This window comes from Camelina sativa, chromosome 18, assembly GCF_000633955.1.
Source record: "Camelina sativa cultivar DH55 chromosome 18, Cs, whole genome shotgun sequence".
Lineage (NCBI taxonomy): Eukaryota > Viridiplantae > Streptophyta > Magnoliopsida > Brassicales > Brassicaceae > Camelina > Camelina sativa.
In genome coordinates this window covers 10,399,513-10,410,941 of record NC_025702.1, presented here as the reverse complement: position 1 = coordinate 10,410,941, position 11,429 = coordinate 10,399,513, and the positions used below count along the sequence as shown (strand labels likewise).

Sequence of the window (11,429 nt, the reverse complement as noted above, 5' to 3'; positions counted from 1 at the left end):
AGCATGGAGGTAGCTGGTTCTGTGACGACACGTCAAAGGAGTCTTATGATCTGTGGCATCGAAGAATGGGTCATCCTTCTGCAAAAATTGTTGGTCAACTTCACAATGTTTCTGTTTCAGTTTCTTTAGAGAATTTGAATAATGCTTGCGATGTATGTCTTCGCTCAAAGCAGACTCGTGCTCCTTTTCCGAGCAGTATGAATAAAACCAATCATATTTTTCAATTGGTTCATTGTGATTTGTGGGGGCCCTATCGAACTCCAACGTATTCAGGGGCTCGTTATTTTTTAACAATCGTTGATGACTTCTCCAGAGGGGTTTGGCTTTTTCTTCTCAACGAAAAAACCGAAACAGCAACGCAAATCAAATATTTTCTCGACTGGGTTTCTCATCAGTTTGGAACTCAGGTACAGAAAACTCGAAGTGACAACAACACTGAATTTATGTGTCTTGCAAGTTATTTTCGTGAATATGGGATTGAACAAGCAACCTCTTGTGTTGGGACTCCCCAACAGAATGGTCGAGTAGAGAGAAAGCATCGTCATATACTTAACGTTGCTAGAGCATTACGTTTCGAATCCAAGTTGCCAATGAAGTTTTGGGGTGACTGCATTTTAACCGCCACATATCTGGTCAATCGAAATCCTAGTTCTATCCTCCAAGGTGCTACTCCTTACGAATTGCTGTACAATGCTAAGCCAAGTTATGAGCATCTACGGGTATTTGGAAGCTTATGTTATGCACATAATCATAATCACAAAGGAGATAATTTTGCTTCTAGGAGTAGAAAGTGTGTTTTCTTAGGCTATCCTCACGGTAAGAAAGGTTGGCGTTTATTTGATCTGGAAAAGGAGGAGTTCCTTGTGTCCATGGGTGTGGTGTTTTGCGAGACAGTTTTCCCGTATGCCACACCATCGTCAACCGCAGCCACAAATGAAGAAGACGATTCAGAAGTTGACTTATGGGCTTCTCTTTCCAATGAGTTGGACTTGGATCCACCAATTTTATCAGGCCCACTCTCTACACCAGCAGCCCAACTTGTTCCTTCTTCAGTATTGTTTCTTCTTCAGTATTGTTGGATCAGTTGGGAGTTCTCCGCTTGTCACGACTTCTTCACCGTCGTCTTCGGTACCCTCTTCACCTCCGATTTCTGATCCATCACCGATACTCGATCCCGACCTCCCGACTGACCCACATCCGATCCGTGAACCCAAACTCCCAACTGATCCCAATCCGACACGCGAACCAGACCTCCCAACTGATCTCAATCTGCCCCGCGAACCAGACCTCCCAACTGCTCCTAATCCGACCCTGACTCCCACATCGACGCCTGCCATTGAGTCCACAACAACACCACCAGAGGAGGTTCTCGGTCGGGCCACCGCAAGAAGATACCGTCTGTCAAATTGCAGAACTTTGATACCTTTGAAAATCCCGTCAAAAAGGCATCCGCTAATTTGTTAATTCATTCTGCTTTGTATCCGATTTATGAATATGAACGTGGCGCTAGATTTTTGCCTCAACATGAGGCGTTCATTGCTGCTGTTACATCTGCGATTGAACCAAAAATCTATCGTGAAGCAATTCATGATCATCGTTGGCGATAAGCTATGGGATCCGAGTACAATGCTCTTGAAGATAATGATACTTGGAAATTGGAGGAATTGCCTCCAGGGAAGACTACTATTGGTTCCCAGTGGGATTTCAAAATAAAACACAACTTTGATGGTTATGTCGAGCGGTACAAGGTTCGGTTGGTTGTACTTGGGAATAAACAGTCTGAAGGGGTCGACTATGGAGAAACATTTGCGCCTGTTGCAAAAATGGGCACTGTTCGCTTATTCTTGCAGGTTGCGGTAAGTAAAGGGTGGGATGTTCATCAGATGTACATCTATAATGCATTCCTTAATGGTGATCTTGATGAGGAAGTCTACATGAAGCTGCCACCTGGGTTTAAAGCTCCAGCAAATAAGGTTTGTCGTCTAAGAAAATCTCTTTACGGTCTTAAACAGGCTCCACGTTGCTGGTTTGAGAAATTTCAGGCAGCGTTGGTCGGCTATGGTTTTAAACAGTGCTTGTCTGATTATTCTCTTTTTACCTACAAGAAAGGCTCCACAGTCTTAAACGTTCTCATCTATGTGGATGATGTGATCATCTCTGGTAGTACCAAGGCAGTGACGAACAGTTTTGAAAGGTACTTGTTTTCTTGCTTTCGTATGAAAGATCTTAGGCCACTGAAATATTTTCTTGGAATAGAGGTGGCCAGGAGTTCAGAGGGAATGTATCTTTGTCAACACAAGTATACTTTGGATATCATCAAAGAAGTTGGGCAGTTGGGTTGTAAACCTGCGGAGTTTCCTCTTGAACAGAACAACAAACTGGCACTTTCGAATCTCCTCTCTTGACACAACCCGGTGTATATCGTCGAATGATTGGTCGTCTCATCTACCTTGCAGTCACGAGGCCAGACTTGTCATACTCTGTTCACTATGTTACTCAGTTTATGCAATCTCCCCGTGAAGATCATTGGCTCACTGCTCTTCGTACTGTCAAATATTTGAGTGACAATGTTGGGCAAGGTATCTTGTTACGAAGCGATTCAGACTTACAAGTTGCATAGTTGGTGTGAATCGGACTATGCAAGTTGTCCTCGAACAAGGAGGTCTGTCACGGGGTATTTTATTCAACTTGGCACTTCTCCTATCTCGTGGAAAACAACAAAGCAACGTACAGTCAGTCTTTCTTCTACCGAAGCCGAGTACAGAGCAATGTGTTGTGTCGTTCAGGAACTTACTTGGTTAAAGCGCATATTGTTAAGTTTGGGAGCCACTCACCCTCAACCTATGCATGTTCATTGTGATAGTAAATCCGCAATTCATATTGTCACAAATCCAGTTTTTCACGGCCGAACAAAGCATATAGAGATAGATTGTCATTACGTTCGTGATGAAATAACAAATGGTGCGATTTCCCTGTCTCATGTCGACACGACCGCTCAGTTGGTAGATATTTTCACTAAGGCTCTTGGAACAAATGAGTTTTATTCGTTCAGGTCCAAGCTAGGCATACAAAAGCTGCATGCTCCAGCTTGAGGGGGGTATTGGGTATCTCCCATATCACAGTCAAGGATACGATATCAATTACATTGATCATATGATTCTGTATTTACTTTGTAATCTCTTACATTAGGAAATACTCTTTTGTATATATGTAACAACTCATTCATCAATAGTATTTACACAATTCAACAGATTGTCTCTGTGTTCCTGTAGCTAGCTCAAAACAAAATAGTTTAGTTTGGTTTGGTTCAGCTAAATTTGGCCTAGTACATTTTGTAGATTTGGAAAAAAGTTTTAAGAGATAAACAACATCATAATCATTTAACAATGCAACTGTTCCAGTGCTATAAACCATTAGAAGGCAAGCAATTATGCATATATAAAATAGATGGAAGAAATCTTAACCAAATGGTAGTAGTTTAATGGTTTTCATTTAAGGAGGAATTGCCCGTTTTTACTTGAGTAAAAGTTGCCATGTTCGATGTAGGTCATGGATCAAGCCATTAGCCATATCAAATGCATAGTTATCTACCACGCTCATTAAGTCAGTCGAAAACGATGTCATGCATTAGATTCATTAGAAAATATGGTGAGTGGAATTTTGATCCATTAAAAATCTGATAATTAAGTGGGATACCCCACGACTAAATCCATTTTGAGAGGATTAATCGTGTGATAAAAGTTTAGATCACCCTTTGGTTATTAAAATAAAGTCTTCTAATATAAAAACATAGTAAAGTCTATAGGGTTGACGCATTATTCCTCCCTAAACTAATTGCATTCTCAACTTTACTACACCAACTTTTTGGCTCTTCATACTGTAAAGATGTGAGTTTATTGACTTGAATGGTACTAAAAGCATACATACATATTTATACAAGAGACAGAGAAGCTACTAGGTTAAGTAATTACAGAAGGTTCCATATACAGAAATATGATATATTGATAGTTTCATGTATAGAGATATGATATCTCTAGTAGTTATTGGTTTTGCCTTGTTTGGTCCTTGACACGCCCCCTCAAGATGGAGGGGTAGGAACCACTCCAATCTTGTTGCGAAGATAAGTGAACTGTGTACGTGGTAACGGTTAGGTGAGTGCATCGGCTAACTGATCTTTGGTGTTGATGTGAGCAACATGAAGAAGTTCTTGTTGGATGTGACCTCGGATGAAGTGGTAGTCAATGGCTATGTGCTTCATTCGTGAATGAAAGACAGGGTTTGCGCAGAGGAATGTTGCCCCAACATTATCACAGTAGACAACCGGCTTCATTGGTAAAGTGACACCAAGTTCGGTTAAGAGCGTACATATCCATTACAGCTCCACAACGGTGTTTGCCACAGCTATATATTTAGCTTCTGTAGAAGACCTTGTGACTTGGGTTTGTTTCTTAGCAGACCAAGAAATAGGGTGTTTGCCAAGGTAAACGATATATGCATTGGTGGAAACGTAATCATCCATGTCCCCAGTCCAGTCTGCATCCGAGTATGCATGAAGGTGATAGGCAGTTGGAGGCAGAGAAGAAGATTCTATGTGTGGTTGTGCCGGCGAGATAATGGAGGACGCGTTTGGCTGCTTGCAAGTGATCGTTGGTCGGGCGGTGAATAAATTGCGACAAATGGTTCACCGCATACACAATATCTTGTCTTGTGAAAGCAAGGTATTGTAGACTGCCAACGAGTTTCCTAAATTCACGAGGATCAGAGAGAGGGATACCAGAGTGAAGGGTGAGCTTGGGAGAAGATGCCATTGATGAGCAGACCGGTTTGCAAGCAAGCATGTTGTGGCTGTGAAGAAGATCAAGAATATATTTTTTCGGAGATAAGTGTAACCCTCTCGATGTGCGATGTGCCTTGATTCCTAGAAAATAGTTTAAAGCCTCGGCATCTTTAACTGAGAACCTCTCGGCAAGTAGAGCAAGGATGTGAGTAATGAGGCCATTGTTACTACCGATTATGAGGATATCATCAACGTAGATGAGGAGGTAAACAAAGTCAGAGCCACAACATAGTGTGAAAAGCGAGGTGTCGGCTAAAGAGTTGTGAAAGCCTAGTGACAGAAGATACGCCTTGAGTTCTGTGTACCAGGCTCTGGGAGCCTGCTTGAGCCCGTAGGCTGCCTTTTGTAAGCAACAGACGTGATCAGTTTTATCTCTGTCGACAAAACCCGGTGGATGCTCCATGTACACCTCTTCAGTCAATGTTCCTTAAAGAAAAGCATTGTTCACATCTAGTTGCTGAATTGGCCACCCCTTGGAGACGGAATCATCAAGGACGAGACGGATGGTTGTGGTTTTGATTACTGGACTGAAAGTCGCGGTGTAGTCTTGGGCTAATTGTTGATTGTATCCCTTGGCAACTAGGTGGGCCTTACAACGTTGATGTGAACCGTTGGAGTTGAATTTTTTCTTGAAAATCCATTTGCAGCCAACAACGTTTTTCTTTGGAGGTCGAGGAACAAGGTCAAATGTGCGATGCTGTGCAAAAGCATCAATCTCCGTTGAAAGAACTCCTCGCCACCTCTTATCTTTTAATGCTTGTGTGACAGTCATCGGTTCTTGCGGAACAGAGGAGTTGGCGATGACATTGAGATTGTATTTTGGATTCGGTTTGCGAATGTGATTTTTCCGTCGAGTGACCATTTGATGAGTGTTGGTCGGTTGAACCGGGCGGCTTGTTGTGGTTGAACCGGGCGGCTTGTTTTTGTTGGGAGGAGGAGGACGACGAGCAAGTTGTCGTAGGTGTTGAGTGAGAGACTAGACTTGAGGTTGATAAAGGGCCAGAATCATCAGGTTGGGCCGAACGGGAGGAGGAAGGCCCATTAGAGTATGAATTCGAGTGAGTACGGGGAGAGCCCATCCGATCTGTATCTGTGCGATGATCATCACGAGATTGAACAGAGGATATCAGAGACATACCTGGCGGTGACGACGGAGGGGTCAGGTGGGGCGCTGAAGACAAGGGTCTTGGTTCTCCGGCAGGTGGCGGTGTTACGAGTGGAAGCCGAACCAGAATTTGGTGAGATAGGAAAATTGGTTCATCAGAATTTGGTGAGGAGGATGAGGGTCGAGATTGAGTAAGATGTTGATACGGGAATACCTTTTCATCAAATCTGACATGTCTGGACAAATAGACACGACCGGTGGTTGGTTGCAAGCAGTAGTAGGCACTCTGGGTGAGGGAGTAGCCGATAAAGATGCAGGATGTTGATCGATTCTCCAGTTTGTTGGTGCTGTAGGGACGAAGCCATGGAAAGAAGAGACAGCCAAAGATGTGAAGCTTGTCTTTATGGGGTGTGGTTCTAAAGAGTTTCTCAAACGGTGACTGCATGGCGAGGAGTGGTGTTGACATCCAATTGATGAGATATGTGGCGGTAGCTGCATATGGCCAATGTGATTTTGGCATTCCAGCATGTGTTAGCAGTGTGAGTCCTGTTTCTACAACATGGCGATGTTTGCATTCGGAGATGCCGTTGTGTTCAGGAGTGTGAGGTGGAGCAGTGTAGTGAGAGATTCCAGCAGAGGCTAAAAATGACTTGAGAGCAACAAACTCTCCCCCATTGTCAGAGTAGAGAGTCCCAATGCGGTTCTTGAACTTGTTTTCAACGAGTATCTTGAAGGTAATGAATACATCATGAACTTGGGATTTTGTTTTGAGGGGATACAACCAGGTATATCAGATAAAATGATCGATGAGTACTAGATAGTATTTGTAGCTTTCATTGGAGAGGATAGGTGATGTCCAAACATCAGTGAAAATGTATTCAAGTGGGTGAGTGGAAACAATGGTGGATTGAAAAAATGGAATTTTATGAGTTTTATTGATCGCACAATCAGTACACAAGGTTTGTGATGTAGTAGATTATGAGGATGGTAAAGAAAAACGAGAAACAACTTTATTAAGGATGGACGAAGAAGGGTGGCCTAAGCGATAGTGTCAGTCGGTTAAGGATGGTTTTGTGGAGGTGGTTGTGAAGAAGGAGGCATAGGGTGTGGAAGCGACTGGCCACTCATAAAGCTCGCCTTTAGTCCTACCTTGGAGTAACGGGGTCCACGTTTTCAGATCCTTCACCTGAAATGAGGTAGGAGAAAATTCAACCGTCACCTTGTTAGAATTACATAGCCGATAAACAGATATAAGGTTCTTATGTAGATGTGGAACAAAAAAAACATTGTTTAATCGCAGTTGACCAGAGGGATAAGATAAAGGTATTGAACCAGTGTGAGTGATCTTAAGTGCAGAGCCATCACCAATAACAATAGAGTTGTCGCCATTGTAGGGTTGATGGAGAGCTAAGTTCTGAAGATCGCTGGTCATGTGATGCGTAGCACCACTCTCGAGCACCCATGGGTCAGCAGGGTGTGGATAGCCAAGTGCAAGGTTGGCCTGAGGTTGCCATGGGCGGTATTGTTGTGGCATCAGGTTGGGAAGCAGTGCTGGCTGAGAGTTAGCAAGCTGAGGACAACGTTTGGCACTGTGGCCATGAATCTCGCAGATCTGACATCGACCTTGGTAGCCTTTGGTGAAGCGATTGTCGTTGCGGTTGCCACGTTGGTACTGCGGATTCTGGTTGTTGGACCAATTCTGACCTTGACGTTGATGCTGTTTATCAGGAGAGAAGCGTGAGCGATTGTTGGCAAAGTTGGCAGAAGCGGGAAGTTCTGCTGGTGATGAAGAAATAGCAAGGAGTTTTGCTTCTTTGCTCTGGAGCTTTTCATGGAGCGCCGTGAGTGTTGGGGAGACGTCACGACCTTCAACTTGATCAATGACGTTCTTGTACTCTTCAGGCAAGCCACCAAGAACATGTTCGATCTGGTCATCATGGTCAAGAGGTTTGCCAAGCAAGGCTAACTGATCGAACCTGGTTGTGAGTCCTTGAAAGTACTCATCAATGCTCTTAGTACCTTTGGACCAGTACTTGATATGTGTCTTTATTTGTTGAACATGACTACGGCTTGGCTTAGCAAAGGTGTATGCTAGTGTGCGCCAAATTTCGGCTGCGGTTTGAGCTTTGGAGAGAAGAGGTTGCAGAGTGAGTGATACAGTACCGAGAAGACCGCTGTAGAGCAGCTTGTCCTGACGTCTCCACGATGCATGGTCGGGATTGGCCGTCGTAACACCATTGTTTGTGACCGTTGGGGTGGGTTGTGGTCGAGATCCATCAATATGGCCAGCAAGATCATAGCCATCAAGGAGTGCATGGACCTGAATGCTCCACATCAAATAGTTGTCAGAGGTGAGTTTTGTGACACTTGACATGTTCACATGAAGGATGGTTTGGGTGTTGAGTGGAATAGCTTCGGTTTGGTCAGCCATCGAAAATGAGAGAGAGATGACGAGAGGAAAGAAAGAGAAGAGGATGAAGAGAACAGAGGAGAAGGCGGCTGTGTGTAAAAAAAAAATTTAGGGTATCATAGAAGGCTCTGATACCATGTAAAGATGTGAGTTTATTGACTTGAATAGTACTAAAAGCGTACATACATATTTATACAAGAGACAGAGAAGCTACTAGATTAAGTAATTACAAAAAGTTCCATATACAGAGATAATTACAAAAGGTTCCATATACAGAGATAATTACAAAAGGTTCCATATACAGAGATACGATATATTGATAGTTCCATGTATAGAGATATGATCTCTAGTAGTTATTGGTGTTGCCTTGTGTGGTCCTTGACACATCAAAATAAAGTTAAAAAAAACTACACAAACTTTATTTTTTATCTAAGTTACTACATATTCAATCAAACCAACCATAAACACGTAATTATTTTATCTGGTTTAACTTTATCCATCTTTAACCAATTTAATCTGGTTTTTAATCTGGTTTTTAACCAATTTAACTTTGTACATGGAGGAAGTGTACAATATATCATATCATAGTGGTTTGTACAAAGTTGTTCTCGTTGGTAAGTCTTATTAGGTGATTTTTTTTTATGCAAGACATGTTTGTGTTGTAACTTGTAAGTTAAAAATCACTGGGTTTATTTCTGAACATGTTTGAGGTGATCAAATGATCAATTACGCCCAAGAAAGAAAACACAACACATGTAGTCTAGTTGTTTATAGTTTTAGTTTCGTCAATGCGTTAACATTTTGAAATCTATGTGAAATATATTAATGTGAAATATATATAGTCTAGTTGTTTCGGGTTCGAACAAAAATCATATTAATGTGGAAAGTCTGCGTTTAAACTTTGTGGCTATGCCCTGTCAATAGTCAGAAACAGGAAAATATTCCAAATTCGAGTGCAGGGCCAGCCTGGATTTGGTTGCCTACAGCAAAACTAAAAAAAAATTCACTAAGAAAAACAATAATTATATTTAAAACACACATTACTGCTATATAAACATTCGAACCCTGCACCTCAAAGAATACAGAATTGGTATGTCAACACCTAAACCATAGACGATTTCATTAAAAGCAACTCCCCTCAAAACTACATATACATTTGATGCCTAAAGCACCAGCTTTAGCTCTCGGGCCGACTCGAATCAAACAGTATGATACGTTTTTCGGAAAGAACTACATCTTATAACATTTCAATGCTTTTTTATCAGAGTTGACCGAACCAGCTGATAGGATATATAAAAAAATATATGTCATTGAGAAAAAGATGATTCTTAGCACATTATATTTAAGAAAAAAACTAGAAAACAAACATTTTCGAAACTCAACAAGTCAAATCACACTTTGAAATGTTTAAGAAACACACGTAATTTCATAATTTATAGATTTTAATTTGATATTGCTCTAGTAGCATTCAAAATGCATTACGGGGTTATTTTTATTTACTTATATAAATATATAGTTTTGTCATTTGTATTGGATTTGGGCTTATCAAATTTTAAACATAGGATTATACGCGTTTGTCAAAAAAAAAAAAGGATTATACACACTTTTGCACCAAAAGGAAAAAGGAAAAAGAGCAAAGTTTGAGGGAATCGCCATTTAAAATGTTTTGTTATACCAAATTTGTGAATAAGGGCATAATCCTTTTTTTTTTTTTAAATAAAATGTAAAATTTATATGTAAAACGTTTTCTCGAATAAATTTTACATTTTATTCAAAAAAAAAAAATTATACACTTATTCACAAATTTGGTATAGCAAAACATTTAAAAAGGCGAATCCCTCAAACTTTGCTCTTTTTTTTTAAGCTTCACAAATACTGTACATCAAATTCACCAAAATCACAACAAATTACCAAGCTGAAATCTTTTAGACAAACAAACATGAGTTTATTATTAGAGTATACAATTTATACAATGAATTTAAAGCTCATCGTTTTTGCTACCTTTATCTTCTGGGGCAGAGGGATGAAGAGGTGAGTTCATGATTGGATACCAGGGGTTCATTGCGATACCACAACGCCCTTGTGGATTGTCTATATCTTTCTCGATCCTTATGTAGCCTTCGTCTCCCCAATCTTTTCCATACGAATTCTTCACTATCCAAAACTTGGTACCGTCCTCAATCCCATACCCGACCACTGTCATTGCGTGGTTTGTCTCTGTTCCACATGGTCCCTTATACACTTCCTGTAATTCAATATAATAATATGTATATATATTCCCAAGTCAGTTTAACATCCAAAAGAATGGTAACTATAAGGAATGAGTATATTCAATATGTCAAATGTGAGAGAAGTTACAGACATAAATATACTAACAGAGGGAGACTAGGGTTCATGTATTTACAAAAAGATCTCTAAACTTATAAACATATACATATCTACTCTAATACGCCCCCACAAGATGAAGGAAGCTTGGTGACGCCAATCTTGAGACACGCCTGTTGGAACTTCGATCGTGGTAATGGTTTGGTTAGAGTGTCAGCTAGCTGTTCATGGGTAGAAACGTGAGAGATGCGGAGGCGTTGTGCTTGTATCTTATCCCGAACAAAGTGATAGTCAAGGCCAATATGTTTCATACGCGAGTGGAAGACATGATTGACACATAGTTAGGTTGCTCCAATGTTATCACATTATATTACCGGAGCTGACGGAAGATGAATTTGTAGTTTAGTGAGTAACGAACAGAGCCAGCAAACCTCTGCAACAGTGTTTGCAACCGCCCGGTACTCAGCTTCGGTCGAAGAACGTGCGACTCCTCTCTGCTTCTTAGAAGACCATGATATAGGATTAGGACCATTGTATATTAGATAACCGTTTGTTAAGACATAATCATCAGTATCTCCTGCCCAATCAGCATCTGAATAACCATGAAGCAGAATAGGCGAATTCGCCTGGAGGAAGATACCATGAGTAGGAGGCATACCAACTAGATAATGGAGGACGCATTTGGCGGCTTGCCAATGATCTGTTGATGGACGATGCATAAATTGAGAGAGGCGATTGACGGCATAGGAGAT

General features: G+C 41.2%; 3 protein-coding genes across 3 annotated transcripts; all 3 read right to left on the bottom strand.

Moving 5' to 3' along the window:
• LOC109130482 (uncharacterized mitochondrial protein AtMg00810-like) lies at positions 4,512 to 5,240 on the bottom strand. Its single transcript, XM_019240064.1, has one exon. The coding sequence runs from the start codon at positions 5,238 to 5,240 to the stop codon at positions 4,512 to 4,514; it is 729 nt and encodes a 242-aa protein (XP_019095609.1).
• On the bottom strand, positions 5,265 to 5,609 carry LOC109130481 (uncharacterized mitochondrial protein AtMg00820-like). The gene has a single exon (XM_019240063.1). It carries the CDS (start codon positions 5,607 to 5,609, stop codon positions 5,265 to 5,267), a length of 345 nt encoding a protein of 114 aa, XP_019095608.1.
• Positions 6,994 to 8,373, bottom strand: LOC104763328. The gene has a single exon (XM_010486715.1). The coding sequence runs from the start codon at positions 8,371 to 8,373 to the stop codon at positions 6,994 to 6,996; it is 1,380 nt and encodes a 459-aa protein (XP_010485017.1).